The sequence below is a fragment of the Natator depressus genome, chromosome 1, assembly GCF_965152275.1.
Source record: "Natator depressus isolate rNatDep1 chromosome 1, rNatDep2.hap1, whole genome shotgun sequence".
Classification (NCBI taxonomy): Eukaryota; Metazoa; Chordata; order Testudines; family Cheloniidae; genus Natator; species Natator depressus.
In genome coordinates, this window is record NC_134234.1 from 13,817,328 (window position 1) to 13,833,356 (window position 16,029).

The 16,029-nt window shown below is 37.3% G+C and overlaps 1 protein-coding gene across 7 annotated transcripts in view; it reads left to right on the forward strand.

Moving 5' to 3' along the window:
• The window catches only part of FCHSD2 (FCH and double SH3 domains 2), a 222,723-nt gene that overhangs the window by 173,077 nt on the left and 33,617 nt on the right, over window positions 1-16,029 (forward strand). For 5 of the 7 annotated variants that reach the window (XM_074955029.1, XM_074955048.1, XM_074955020.1 and 2 more), the window contains 3 exons: window positions 2,449-2,544; window positions 3,798-3,869; window positions 15,377-15,493. In XM_074955029.1, the coding sequence (XP_074811130.1) occupies window positions 2,449-2,544; window positions 3,798-3,869; window positions 15,377-15,493 (285 nt within the window). The remainder of the gene's footprint in view (window positions 1-2,448; window positions 2,545-3,797; window positions 3,870-15,376; window positions 15,494-16,029) is intronic. The other 2 variants (XM_074955058.1, XM_074955038.1) reach the window with 1 other exon arrangement.

The window sequence follows — 16,029 nt, forward strand, 5'->3', positions numbered from 1 at the left end:
CTCCCCCTCCGAGCCTCCTGCATGCCACGAAACAGCTGATCGGGAGGTGCAGGGAGGGAGGGGGAGGCATTGATTGGCGGGGCTGCCGGTGGGCGGAGGCGCTGGGAGTGGCGGGGGGAGCTGATGGGGGACTGCTAACATATTACTGTGGCTCTTTGGCAATGTACGTTGGTAAATTCTGGCTCCTGCTGAGGCTCAGGTTGGCCATCCCTGTTTTAATGTGTTCAGCTTAAACTGAATGTATTTAATTATGTAATCGGATCACACATTCAGATGTTAAAATGTACACGTGTATGTACATGTGACTTACTCTCATATTCAAATATGCGCACTGACATGTACTAGTGCATTTGGCTCCTGTAGGAAATGAGGATTGGGGAAGGTTTTTGGAGCTAGAAGAAGACTTCCGTTGGGAAAGGGTTTGGCCACAGGAGAAGAGGTAGATTGAGCCCTTGTCACTAGGGAAGGTTGGGTTGAGAACTCTTGTCACTTTAATTCTTTTCTTTCCTTTTTTAAGTAAGGAAATTTCATTAACATTTTCTCTTTCATGTAACTTTGAGACTGAGAATATAATCACCACAAAATCAAAAATTTAGAAAAAGGATGGTTCAGAAAACAGAAGCATTCACTAGACCATATCTTAATGTTGCACTGTAGCCTTCTAATATAGAATGATCTAACTACGGAACAACATGGGCTTCCCTTTTTATCCTTTGTTTGGCTGATAATACATTTCTGAAAAAAAATCTTCCTTTGGTCTCAGGCTAAAAGTTAATATTTTAGTTAGTTTAAGGAATGTCTATTTGGCTGGTTTAGTTATCCAAGCATGAAAAATTATAAAAACTTTTTTATAGTCGGGTCATTCAAAAATTACCGAAATGGAAAATTTCTAGATGAGTAAATTCTCTTTAAGGACTAGTCTCAGACTAATCTGGAAAAGAAATTGAAATATTTGAGTTATAAGAAATATAAAAATCACTTTTCCAATCATGTAGTATGAAATTTCCTCTAAATGTAGAGGTGAAATACTTTTTTATGGGACTTTGGAGCATTGTAAATACATTGTAGTATAATAGTCCTTTTAATTTTTCTCTATTTCCCTGTCTGGACACATTAGGTTTTGGTGTCAGTGCAAAGATCCCTATATTTTCAACAGTACAAAGTGAAATAAATACATTTTAGTGTCTTAATCTCATGTTAAAAAACCAGGAAAATGAAATGCAAAAACTTATTAAACACTTTTCTCAGGAAACGTAGGGGTCACAAATTGAATTTGTCATCTGCACTTTACATAGGGTATATTTGAGATTAGTAGGTACACAGTTGCAGTAAATGTGTACCTTATTATCAAATGTGAGTGAGTTATTGTTAATAAGGAATACTTTTACTTACCTTTCTTGACTTAGTTAATTTTTTAACCACTCAACCTTTCAGCAACATAAATTTCTGAGTTTTAATATATTATGGAATACATCCTACTTAGGAGCATAAACTATCATCCAAAATCCTCTCTCTTTTGCAGTGTGGCCAAATGAGTATTGACTGTGTAAACATATTTTGAATCCCCAGATAGAAATCTGCATTTAAATTGTCAACCTTAGTAATGTATATTTGGCCATATAGTTACACATAAATGTGGTAAACATTATTTCCACCAGTTAAAGTACTAAAATCGCAGTTCAGCAAGTAACATTTTTTAAAATCAAACTGTTAAGTATTTGTCTGAATGCACACTGACTCTGATATGTAAATACTTTGTTTAATGTTTTGGAAATTATGGGTTAGTGATATGTCTTTAAGTGTAGCTAAAGCAGTTTTTAATTGGCACACTATTAATGGTGTAAAAGATATGCAAGTTTTATCTGACAATTTTTCCATCTATAATATATATTCAGTTATAAAGAATTCAATTAAAGCTTCATTTTTCAAATGGTTTATCAAATGGTTTCTAGGGATCCTATGGTTAATCAAAGTTTGACTGTTTATGGAAAAATATGGCAGCATTTCAATTTGTTAAAATATGAATTGTATTTGGAGAATTGTCCATAAAATGGTCAAGTGTTTGTGTAACTGAAATGTTATATATTTGTCTCTTTGCTTTGTTCCCCACTTTTCCTTTTGCAGTGATATTTTCCATTGGATAATCTCTGATACTTATCTAAAAACAAGGTTAGATATTTATTTAGAACTCAGTCCTTCACTGGATAGCACCCCACAGAGCCCTTGTGAGCAATCATTTATATGGTCATTGCCTTAGGCCTTGATTCTGCCGCTTGTTCCTGGACACAATTCCCGTTGAAACCAATGGGAGTTCCATGCATGGAGCAGCTGAAGAATTGGGCCCTATTTGAAGTACAGTGTGTTAATTTTATCCTTGCAACACTAAATATATGTCCCAATTCTACAAAATAAAAAATAAGTCTAAACTGGAATTTGTTCTCTTTTCAGGTGGTACGGGATTACAATCTTCAACTGTTTTTACAGGAGAACTCTGTATTTCACAGACCACAACCCTTCCAGTTCCAGCCTAGCGACAGCGACACCGTAAGGGCATTCGTAAATTCTATGATTCAGTTATTCCAGTTCTGTTCTTAACAAGGTTTTTTGGGGGTAAACTGGTAAGAAACTAGCCTTGTTTGCTAATCTGTCAGTGTTCACTAACACAGCTGGTATTCCTGGAATAGGTAGAGGTCACTGACCTGATTTCACCAACTTTGCTTACAATAGGTGTGTAATTACAATAAAGCTCCAAAAAGATGCCAGTATTGTCACCTGCAAAAGAACTGCACTATTTTTGCCTCCTGCCTGCGTGACTAACATCCTGGATTTCTGTTTTGAGCTAACAGTTTTTCCTAAACCTATTAAACTCTGTTATATTCTGGTGAGGTTCTCCGAACATCCATAAAGGTAGGGTTACAAATAGACAATTTAATGATTTGCCAAATAAAATGCCCTATTCCCTTCAGTTTACTGGAGAAATATATATACTTTTTGGTTTAAATAAATAGGATACAGTTGACATGTATTCCAAAATGGTTTCTAAATACATGCAGTCTTTTAACAGATTCCACTTTTAAAGCAGAAAAATCACTAGTGAAATTATAGTTGAGTAAATCACAGTATAATAGATAAGTTCCTGAAAGGTTTTTTTAAAATAGAAATTGTCTATGTTGATTTTTCATTCTCCTAGAGTTAGGTATCAGTACTATTTTGAACTAAGTTTAGGTTTAAAAAGAGAGAACCTTATACAGCTTTTTAATTCCTTGGTTCATACTTAGTAAATCCTGCTTGGGGAAAAAAGGCCTGGCCCTCACATTGAATGTTTAAATGCAGAAACTGTGTTAATGGATATGTTATGGACTGTATGAGTAACTTTGCCAGAAATAAACACTAATAGCTATAACAAAATCGCCTTTGAAATTAAAATGTTATCCTTTGGCTTTCCATCTTAACAAATCATAGAATACCAGGGTTGGAAGGGACCTCAGGAGGTCATCTAGTCCAACCCCCTGCTCAAAGCAGGACCAATCCCCAATATTTGCCCCAGATACCAAATGCCCCGCCCCCTTTCAAGGATTGAACTCACAACCCTGGGTTTAGCAGGCCAATGCTCAAACCACTGAGCTATCCCTCTCCCCCAAATGATAAGCAATTCTAACTTCTCCATAGAGCAAATTGTTTACATAAAGTGCTAGGTTGTTCATAGTACCGTGTGCTGAATTTCCTCACTTGTGTGTGCATTGTAATTCTAATTGTATGCTCTGTGTTTTTGTCCTTGTGCAATCTTTGTCATTCAGAGTTTTAATGCAGTTCAGCTGGTGGATATTGAGCCTTCACCTGTCAGTGCTATGAGAATGACTATAGCAGAGGTATATGGTAGTATTTGTCATCAGTGTTTGGCATTTGTGGTATTACTGGTGTGCATGCTAATGTGAGTGCTAAATTCGCTGTCATGCATAAGTAGCAACTGAATGCATAATATATAAGGACATAACTCACTTGCTCCATTTTGAGAACTAATAGTTAAATTACCATTTTCTTGTTTCATGTTATGTTAATTGTATGGATCAGTTTCTCACTTACAGCTTCTTGCGTTCTGAAGTATTTGTGCTTTTGCACATCATTTGTAATTAAGATTTCACAACTTGAGGAGATACAGTGAAGTGTGTAATTGTCACTTCTCTGACATGCATAGAGAGGCTTATCTCAGCATTTCATCTTTTAATATAACTAAAGATATTTATAATACATACAAGACAAGGGGTCTTCAACAATATTTTTTTAAGTAAATACGTATCAGTTCCTTGCTTTCATGTGTGATATCAGGGTGTAGGAAACCCCGGCATGTACTAAATAAAGGAATGTAACTCCCAACTGATCATTTGAGAAAAATACCTGTAACTCTCTCTGTCTCTGTCAACATAAAATTAGACTGAGATTCATAACATACAAGGGAGCCACTAGCATGTGCTGATAACCAGCCCCCCCAAAACCGCATAAATTCTCCCCTTTTTCTAGAGAACTACCCACATCTGAAATAGAACCTTAATTTAGTTTCATAAAGTCCCCAACATTACAAATAAGATTCTTCTTTGAGGTGTCACTGTGTGTTCTACCTTGTTGAATATGCATCTCTGGTGATCTGAGCTTCAAGAACTTTCTAGAAAAAGCAGTGCCAGAGTGTTCAGAGCCAAGGATGTAAAACATCATGCCTCAGTATTTCATAGACCGTTTGTCTTTCACTTGCCTGACCATACCCAAATTCAGGATTACTCTCTTTTTTTTTCCCCCTTGCATGCCCTTTCCCTGGAGTTTTAGCTATTTCTGAAATTCTCTGTTTCCCCAAGAAAATCATAAAAAGCTTCATGTCTTGACTGTCAAATACTTCTCACTTAATTGGGTCAAGAGTGGTGAGTAGAACTGTGTGAAAGTGGGGACAATCTTTTTACATTTTAAGTTTTCACTCAAGATTTTTGCTTCTGAATTTCAGTCAGAAGTGGTACATTTTCTAGTAAGTCAAATTATAATTAAGACTGAAGGATTTATAACTATTGTGCATTTTTTGCCACTTATTTCCTGCCATTTTGCGTGGAAGATTTTCTGAGATACAGTGGGCTTGTTGCTTTTTAGTTTTAATGGGATAGGCATGATTATTTTCATTCTAAAAGGTTAAGAAAATATACTGCAGAGTGATCTGCCATTCTTAGCTAAAATACTATTTTTCCAAAGGACAGTTTTGAGCTTCCTTGCAGAGTAAGTTCCTGACACAGCGGTGCTCTGGTCCCATTCTGTTTGGGGTTTTTAGGCGCTGCTATTAGATGAATTATTTTCTGGTTTTAAATATGAATGCTTGGCTTGTCTGTTGAGCTTCCCAGTACGGTGGAATATAAAGGATTGTCATACAGTCTCTGAGTTGTCCAAAGCTCTCAGGAGTAAGAGTGCAGCAAAGCTAGTGCCTTCAGCCTCTGAAAGGAGGGAGCTGATAATTCGCTCTCTCTCAACACACAGTCATTGACAGTAGCCATGAGAGGTTCTTAGTAGAGATAGGTGGGGAACTGTTTTCCTGACCCATGAGAATTTTCAGTATTTCAGAAAATTTTGCCATCCTGAATCCGGGTAAAAAGTAAACATCTTCACAATTTTTGTGAACCAAAATTCTGCAAAAAAAAATTCTAATTAGGTCATTTGAAATGTTTGTTTTGTTAATTTCAAAACATTTCATTTTGATTTTGACTTTTTTACATTTTTCTATAAATTAACTTAAATTTCTAAACAGTTGTTTTGACCCAAAAACCAGAACTTGTTTGTTTCAAAAATGTTGAAATGGGGTGTTTCAACAATATCAGAAATTTCAGTTTTGATGAATTGATTTTTTTTTGTTTTTGTTTTTTTGGTCAGAAAATATCTTAAGCAGCTCTAGTTTTTGCTCCTTTCAAGAGGGAAATTTTACAGACGCACAAGGCCTTTAGAATGTGTAGCAAAAATAAATGCATTTTGGGGGACACTTTTTTCCTCCAGAAGAAAAGGAATTCAGTTAACCTGTGCAGTGGATCTAGATGAAGAGTGTTTATAGCTAACATAATGGAGAGTTTAATCATCAGGACGTCTGTTTAGAGGACAAAGTGAACTTCTAATCAGAAGTCAACAAAGTTCATTGTACAGAATACATATTGTCCATCCCCACAATACTTAGATAAGCATATCTTTAAGAACATGGCAAAATATTAAAGAAAATTAGCCAGCTTTTTTTGTACTTCCTGATTGGAAAAGGAACCCCGTCCGTGAACTACATGTTATCATGTGAGAAATTGCAACAAATAATGAAAAGCATCTCCAAAAAACCGAGAATAATGGCAACAAAGAGCTGATGCTAAACTTTTGAAGCAATTCTCCTTCCTGTTTTTCTACTCACTGCCTTTGTAATGACAGTTGTCTCCTGTTACAGTATTAGGATTGTTGTCTTTCTCTCAGCCAGGTTAAGCTAATGCTAGTTGGCATTAACGTTTATTAACTTAACCAAGTTTAATTTTTTGAAAAAGTATTTAATTTATAAGACGCACTTATACATTTTGATGTTAGTACATTTTCGGCATAGGTGTAGTGCAGGAAGTAAACTTTGAACGTTCCAGTAACATTAGTGGGTGTTCCGCAGTTTAGTTCCTTAAGGACCATGCTGAAGATTATAACTTTTAAGACCTGATGTCCTAAATTGTATTTGGGAGCAAGGATAATAATTTCACTATTTTCTTGAATGTGCAGGTGAGTTTGTCCACTTTTGTTCCGACTCAGACTAGAAACATTTTCTCGTTATAAAAATATATGGGCCTGATTCTCATTTCCACTAAGGGCCTCTTTACGCTGCTCTGGCAATATAAAAGGACCTTAAAGTGGGCGTAAATTAAATTAAATTGACTTACACTTAAGGCACCTTAGTGAGTCAGTGAAGAAAGAAGGAGGACACAGTGATGTGCAGTCCTTGCTTACATGAGGAGCTCCAAGTCCAGTTAGACTACTTCTGCACAGTCTGCAAAATGAGGTCCTAATTTTCTACCTGAAAAGGTCTAAAAAAAACTGTCCTACATTTTAAAATGGTATAAAATAATTAGATATTTTTTAGATGTAGCTTTACTGGAAATTAAGCAAATGTTGATATGGTTAAATGTTACCACTTCAGGTGTTATGAATTGCTGCTGAGAAATACAACCATTCAGTTCGATAGGTGTTGGTAATAAATCCTGGTGTCTTGCCTAAGTGGGGACTTTGTAAAGCTGTAAAATTATCCATGTAATTTGACATATCCTGTGTGTGGCTGATGTCACTGAAGGTTCTTTTGTTTGAGTGACCCTCCTTAGGGACAGGTTTACAGTCTGGGGCTTGTGATATGGTAATCATATTTGAAGTTTATTAAAAGGTCAGTTGTGAAGAAAATTATGGAGAATTACAAACTCAGTCATCTGCTCTGTGAGCTGTGGCTGAGTTTTAACATGGCTCCTGCCTTACTATGCATATGGGAAAATTAAAATGTCTAACTACATACATTTTTGTGGAATCTAATGACCATGCTGATAGCAGCATTTATTGAATTCAATAAACTTTGTCCATGTCTGATTCTGAACAATTGGTTAAAAACAAGTGTAAGTTGTTAAAGTAATATTAAGACAAAGAGACCAGTTACACAGATCTTCTGTCTACTGATGTTTTCAGTCACTACTGAAATTCTGTATTCAGTCACCAGAATAGATGACCGTAGAGTCGGTATCTGTGCGAAGACTAATTCAGAAGATCCCCCTCTTCATTGTGGATACTTGATAAATAGCCATTCTTCTGTATTTCTTTTTATAAGACAATGTGTTGTATATGGGAATAGCTAGAGGGAAATGCAGCTGCTAGGATAGTTGGCTGTCTGCACAAAGTGAGGAATTGTGAGTCTCTGTGCAAATTTCACTCTATACTGTACCAGAAAATTAAATTTTCTTGTAGTTCCTTCAAATGAATTTGAGTGAGCAGGTATGAATATTTTTTAAATAAACAATGAAAAATAAATCAAAGATTCAAAATTCAACACCAAAAATTAGAGTTCAGAAGTATTTCAAATCCAGTCATCTGAACTAATGAAGTGATTTAAATCTGTAAGTAAGGAACAATAAAGAGAGGAGCTCAAATCACTATTGAGGTCTAGTAGTGCTATTGATCACCAACATCTGACAGTGCTATCCATGACGGCAGAGAAATTAGGAGTTCCAGAAACTGAAACTCTAGACAGTATTTAAGAACTATTTCTAACATGCTCCATAAAGACAAAGCAATTTGAGATTCCACCCTTTCTTTTCCTAAAACAAACATGGAGGCATAGAGCGGCAAAGCAATAGCTTGTCCATAACTCCATCCTAAAATGCCTGGCCTCGGCTACTTTGACAACCCCTGTGTGTGTTTAATGTATTAAAGAGAAAATTCATTGCTATAGAAATTATCTGAAGTGAAACTGTGATCCCAAAAAATGGATATCACATTGCAATCCAAATGCACAATAAATAAATATTCAACTCCCTAAAGGAACTTACTCAATGAATTGTTAATTTCGACAGTACAGAATGTCTTTACAATTACTTGTTCAGTATGAAAAGTGATTCAAATAAAGACTATTTCCATTATGCCTAGTCTCAATGGACAAATAAAATGGAGCTTTATTTGCCAATAGTAAAATATTTTAGTGTCGAGAATTTACCTTTAGCCAACAATTTATGATGGATTGTTATTTTCCCAAGATTGTCCAGAGGCCCAGATGACATTGGAAAGCCTGGAACCCCTTTCTCCATGCATACATCCTTGAATCAGCCTCTCTCTGATGAAAATGGGGTCTTTTATTTTTAATTGACGACTTTGTGTTGCCTTATGTTTGATGGGGTGTTCCCCTAGCCTTTCACACACCATAATGGTAATTGGTATGTATAGAGAACTCAGGCTGATCCTCCGGTGTTGCTGGGATAATCTTGCTTCATTGCATTTTTCACCCATGCTTCTCTTCCTTGGCAGAAGAAAGAATTGAACTAGGGAAGGTAAGAAGCAGCACACTACTGGACATAAGGTGCCTCAAAATATGTGCAATTAAAAAAAACAAAAACCACACCCCTCACCATATAGGCCCTCCATACAGACGCCATGCGCTAATCTTCCATACGGACTTTTCCCTTTTTTTACTCTCTCACTTGCCAGTATAACCCTGCTTCTTATTTTAGCAGGGAGTTCTGAGATTAGCAGTAGTGAGGTGATAGAAAAAATTAGGTGAAAGCAGTTTTGGAAACAGACACATGCTCTTTATTTATTAACAAGGTGAACCAAAAAGGCTTTGAACAATAAGGCAATAAATTATTAACATTAAAGTAAAAAATATGGATTGTAGGTTAAAAATGTTCAGAATTTATTGTGATAAATTAAAATAGCAGAATCATGCAGTTAAATGAACAATAGTGACTAAACTAAGCCCTTCTTTGGGTTGTTTTTACTTTTGACTTAAAGTATGTATTATGTTTCAGTTAACCCAATAGCAACAGGTCAGGGTCCTCTTTGAAGCGCTTGATCAGAACAAAATAATGTCCTTGGAATTGTTTAATGTTAAACTATATGTCTTGTTCACAATCAGGGCAGTGCTGGGGGCTTCCAAGGGCTATAGCCACCCCAAAATTTGCCTCAGCCACTCAGCAGCAGCTGCTGCTCTCCGGCCACCCAGCTCTGAAGGCAGAGCCAAGAGAGCGGCGGCTCCTGGCTGGGCACCCAACTCCAGCAGCAGCAGAGAAGTAAGCCAGGTGGGGGGCCCGAGAACAGTCCCCAGCCCATGTCCCCACCTACTGGGGCTCTGCCACCCACAGCAGGTGGAAGGTCCAGGGCTCCCCACAGCGGCCTGTATTGACCTACTCCGGCCCGGGCTCCTGGGCCCCGCCCCCTGCAGTCGCTGCTCCCTGAGGGTTCAACCGGAGCTGGGTGCCCACACCTGGGCAGTGCTTATCGGCTGTGAGCAGCCAATGCCCCACGCTGCCTGGCTCTGGCTTGCAGCCTCTGATCGGGGCCAGGCCTTGTGGCAAAGGGGGCACAGCCTCCCCAATTTTCTGTCTTGCTCATCTCAGCTCCCACACTGGGAAGAGGTTGGTGCCGCTCCTGTTCACAATAAAAAAAGCCATCTTTCTGAAGTGCAAGGGCAGTCCCAGCTGACTCTTAATAACTAAAATTAAATGAGTTCTTCTGTATAATAACAAAATAGGCACCAAATGTGTCTGGTGCTTTTCTTGAGTACTACTATTTAGATGAAACTTAAGTCATGCATATCCCAGAAAAGGGTTTGATCATAAGGTGGGTCTTGCAATGTGCCATTGGCATGGTAGCATAGTATTTTGAACTTTTAAAAAGTACTGGCTGAGATTTTTAGGTGTGCTTTGTGTTAGTGGTTTGCATGTAGTATATGTTTACTTCTTTCTATTCTTTGTCAAACAGTTATTTTTTGTATAGGCTAGAAAAATACTTTGAGCTTTTATTAGGTTCAAGGGAGTCAACATTTCTTACTGCCAAAACTGCAAGTGTACAGTCTGAATCCAGCATAATTGCATGTACGAGTATATACAAGCTGCATACTTGCCTTTGTAAGACAAATCCTGCACCTGTAATAGCCTTTTGGACAAAAGTTGGAGACATAACTACAAACTAAATACAGTAATTTTTTTGAGAATCAGCATATAATTGTTAGTCTCTCAACTTTGCAATGAGTCAGTGACTTCATGTTCTTTAGATGACAAGGTATTTTGTTTGCTTGCTTTAAAAGACTGAGTTTTAGCACTTGACACTGCTTTCACTGTACTCCAAGCTGAGAGACTATAGCAGAAAGTTCATCTGTATTTAGCTCAGCTTGTTGGGCCCTTTCTTTGCTCTCTAGCCAGTAGAAGCAGTTTAGTTTTCCTTTTTGAAAGAGGTTAAATCAAGTCAGATACCTTGCAACAAATGAAGACCCCAATCCTAAACACTTGGCGCTTGTGAGTGGTCCCAGTGAAGTAACTGGAAATCTGTGGGATTGCTCCCATGTTTAAAATTAAACACCTTAATTAAATGTTATTTGTATTATCATGATACCTAGGAACCCCTGTCGTGGACTAGGACCACATTGTGCTAGGCGCTGTACAAACACAGAACAAAAACAGTCCCTGCCCCCAAAGAGCTTCCAACCTAAATATAAAACAAAAGAAAACCGATCGATATAGACAGACCTACGGGAGTACAGAAAACAATGAGACAGTATTGGTCACCTATTAGGCAGTAACCCCTGCACACCAGTAGCCTAACTATTGTCAAGTGTGTTTTTGTAGGCTTTGTGGCAAAGGAGAGTTTTAAGGAGGGATTTGAAGGAGAATAATGAGTTAGCTTTTTATGGTTGTCTCCTCTCAAGTGTGAAGGGCAGCATGGGAGAAAGCATAAAGGTACTTGCTAGTGAATTTAATGAGCGAGGGATAGAGGCTAATATAGTCTGCCACCATCAGATGCGGGAGGCAAACTTTCGATACTGTATGAAAGATAGGTAGGGTGGAGATACGTCATGAAGGGTCTTGAAAGTGAAGACAGGTAGCTTATATTTGATATACTAGATCAGTGGTTCTCAACCTTTCCAGACTACTGTACCCCTTTCAGGAGTTAGATTTGTCTTGTGTATCCTCAGGGTTCACCTCACTTATAAACTACTTGCTTACAAAATCAGACCTAAAAGTACAAAAGTGTCACAGCCACATTATTACTGAAAGGTTGCTGACTTTCTCATTTTACCTGTATGAAAGTTTAGTTTGTACTAACTTTGCTAGTGCTATTTATGTAGCCTGTTGTAAAACTAGGCAAATATCTAGATGAGTTGATGTACCCCTGGGAAGACCTGTGTGTACCCCCAGGGGTACCTGTACACCTTATTGAGAACCACTGCAATAGAGCACATGCCTAAGTATTTGCAGGACTGGGATCTAAGTTGAAGACTTATGTGGTAAACAGGATTTGAAAGTTAATGTTTGTAAATGTTTTTGACAGTGTAAATGAGATTGTAAACTTTCTTCTTAGCGAGCTCTTCTAAGGAAGCAATGTGTCTTTGTATTTGTTCATGCAGCACAGCACTTGGTTGAGGTGTCTGGGTGATGCTGTGGTATAAATATTTAATAATAAAGAATTATATAAATGCTGAGTATAAATTAACTTGTACAATATCTAGTTATCATTTATCAGTGAAAAATTTAATTTTATATAAATATTCCCTCTAATTTCAGGATGGAAGTTACTGATCCAGTTAAGATGCTTTTTGAGAAATGTGACCTGCATGATTTTTTAAAATAAAGCTCTGTTTTTAATTAACTCTTTTTATGTTGGTATTCTTCAGTTCTTCAAGTCAGGATGAGGGCTCTTTGGAAACAATACTGTGTAATAAATAACCAACTGGTATAACCATCACAATCCACTAACAGTCCATACTCAGAGGGCCAGCATCTAAATTTGCTTTTATATTTTTTATTCAAATACTGTAATAAAAAAATAAAAACACACTTAAGATAATGCAAAATGTTATCAAGCAATTGAAATGGAGAAGATATATTTTATCTTAACTAGATATGCAAGGGAACCAGGACTATAGTGAGCCAATCGGTGGGAACGTTGGTAATTTGTTACAGACATGATTTCTATGGGTAACAAGGAAGGCAAAGTCAGACATGGTTCTTGATGATACCTTACTGGCTGTGAACTCTGAGCTATGGAAGGAAAGTTATAACAAGAAAGGTTTAATTAAGAAAGCATGGGAAAAATGAAGTGGTGTGCCACTTTTATTATGCTTTGTAAGCACCTGGAGTAGATGCACAGGACCTATGCAATAATCTGTTTGCAGTAGGTGATAAGGACATCATCTAGGGGCATATTTTGAGATGGATAATAAATTGGGGTGTGTTGTAAACACTGAGAGAAATCATTCAGAGGTACCTACAGAAATTAAAAATACATGCAGAAGGCAACTGCATGATAATGAACCTGGAAAAAAATCCACCTTACTTTTCCTCTCTCTTTTCTTGTTGTAGACAAGCTCTGTCCTTCTACCACACAGGCTTTCAAGTTCAGTCTTATGTAAATTATCTCCCTCCTCATCTTTCATGTCCTCCAAAGCTTGGTTCTTCAAATCCTGTTGCTCTTACTGCTCTGTAACAGTGTGGCTCTCTGTCCCCTTCTAGTGGCTGAACTATATAAAGGTTTGATTTTGCCTCTGGCTTTGTGTTAAGAGAACTACTGATTGTGGATGGCTCATGCTTTTAGATCCAGAGGTCCAAGATTCAATCCTCACAGCAAGTGACCCATCCAGGAGTGACGCATTACATTTACCTTTCTTAAAATTACTAGTAATAATTGTATTGTATCACAGTGTACATGACATTGTATGAATGTCTGTGCAAATCACTTAGAGGGTCTCTCCCTTGAAGGCCTTGTAATCTAAAGGTGAAAAATCTTTCCCCTTTTTCACCTCAGTGTTGCCACTAAAATCTTCTTCCTTTCCTGCCACACAAATCATGACACTCATCCTATTAAATCCACACACACTCATGTCAAACTCTGCATCAATTTCAGACTTTTTATATATTCCCTAAAAGAACTGATCAACTCATTCCTTGTCTTTCTGCTCTGATTTTCTCCTAATCCCCCTCTTCTCCCAGTCTGCCCTCCTCAGAGTCTTGCTTGTTTGCTTCTTGTTTCTTCTTCACACTTGTTTTTGTATCTAGTTCAAAGCCGCCCCTTAAGTCTAAAACTCCTCCCTTCTTGTGTACCACACAGCTTTCTTTTTTTTATTGAAATCTCTTGATAAAACACACTACTGCTACTATTTTCACATGGCCTTTGAGGCAACAGCTATCTTCTTCTAGTTTGTGTCTAAGGGTGTACAAAACTAAATGGTGTATAAGGTTACACTAATGAAGAAAGAATGTTTTCCTATGGTACTAGGCATAGAATGCGTTATGGATTGAAATTAAACAAAGATATTAGACTGATCAAGAAAAATTTTCTGGTAGTGAGATCCATTGGACTGAGGCATAGTCATCCAAGAAAGCACTAGAGAGAGTACTGTGAGGGACAGTTCTGCACTGACAGTGGAGGTGAACAAGATGACCTAAGCATGTTTCTTCCATCTCTAATTCCTATTTTTTGGAGGGAGAGGGAGGATTGAGATTGAATCAGAAAGAAATGATCTCTATAGGGTTACCACTATTCAGTATAGCAAGAGCAAATTTGTCCAGAACTGGATAAATAGTTAAGGAATATCGCAAGATATACTTTCTGGAAAGGATAGGGACTGAGTAGGTGGTAAAACTTAGTCCTTTTTGTCCTAAATGTATTGATTTATACCTAAGTTCATTGAATTATTTGCTATGCCAGTTATGCAAAAAAAATTTTTAAATGGGAGACAGAGATGATAGGTAAATATGGAACAACTTGTCTCCTATATCCAGATTGAACAGGATCGATTCAGTACAAAACTGGGAAACTTTCAGATTCTTGACTTCTGATTTCACTTTATCTGACACTCTTTGGGGTGGGGAGGAGAGATTTACTTTCTCATTTACTGGAGCAGGTATGAGTTGACATAATGGTAGCACAGTATCATCAACAAATATCTCTGGTGTAGAATCCTTCGTCTGAAACTTGGCATGTGTAGTACTGGTGGAAGGATAACTTTTTGGTCCCAGGTAAATGTGTGTACAATATTTTGTTAACTCTTTAAAATCCATATGAAATTGTAATTTGATTTTCCAATTTGCTTTTTTTAAAAAAAATATATAATTTTTTTAAATGCCATTTTTTGAACAAAGCCTAAATGATCCATCACATCATATGAAGTGCCTGTTTTTAAATACTGCCTAAAATGCATATGTATCTGGGAAACTAAGGATAGCAGTTTACTTTGGGGGCATTTATTCTTATTCAGCTCCATGATATTGTGCCGTGATGAATAATACTTCAGTGTTCTACTTCAAGAATATCTTTCATTTAAAAAAAAAAAAAAAAAAAACCTCCGTCTGGCATTGTCTCCGTGGTAAAGATGACTTCTCTTCAAAATAGTAAATTGTAAATTCTTTTGAACTTCAGTTTGCTTTTATAGTCCGTTTTCCACAACACAGTATCATGACAAAGCTTATGAAAAACAGTGCTTTTCCCTCTTCGTTTGTTGTCTTATTTCATACAAACAAGGTACCAAGCAAGGAATTTACAAGAAACTGAGCATTATGAATTGAATAAAGTTGTCAGGTTGCTAAGTAACCGTATTATACATGGAGACAGCCCCAAAATCCTTAGCACACTGCTCACTTTCTGATTTGTGTTCCAGAGTCGACAACTGGAATCTGAAACCGGGACAACGGAGGAGCACAGCCTAAACAAGGAAGCCCGGAAATGGGCCACCCGTGTGGCACGTGAGCACAAAAACATCATCCATAATCAACGGGTAGGTTGAAAATAAATAAATGCATCAGGTGACATGAGAAAAATGCAAACAAGCTGAAGAGATGCTAAATTAAGATCTATTACATGGATTCTAATAACTTGAATTTAATGTTGAAGTGCACAGGAGGGACGGACACCTTGTATCATGTCTTAGTGGAACTACCAGCAGCATTGACTTGACAATTTTTGTGATTATTTTTCTCACTGGGGCTTCAGTTCACACTAGCACTTCTATTCACATTAGCACTTAAGCATACGCTGAAGTCAGAGGGGTTTAAGCACATGCTTAAAGTTAAGCAAATATTTAAGTGCTTCCCAGAATCAGGGAGTTATTTTGTTAATTTACTTTGAGGATTATTATTGTTTTATTTTCTTCAGCTCTTTTTTAATCCTCTCACCCAAAAGCACTTTGTGCTCTTGCAGACATACAAATCTGGAATGCAAGTTGCCCCAACCAGTCAAGCCATACTAACACAAAATAAATCACCCATCCTACTTTGTCTTACCACTTATCTCTTAACTCACTCCTTCAACAAG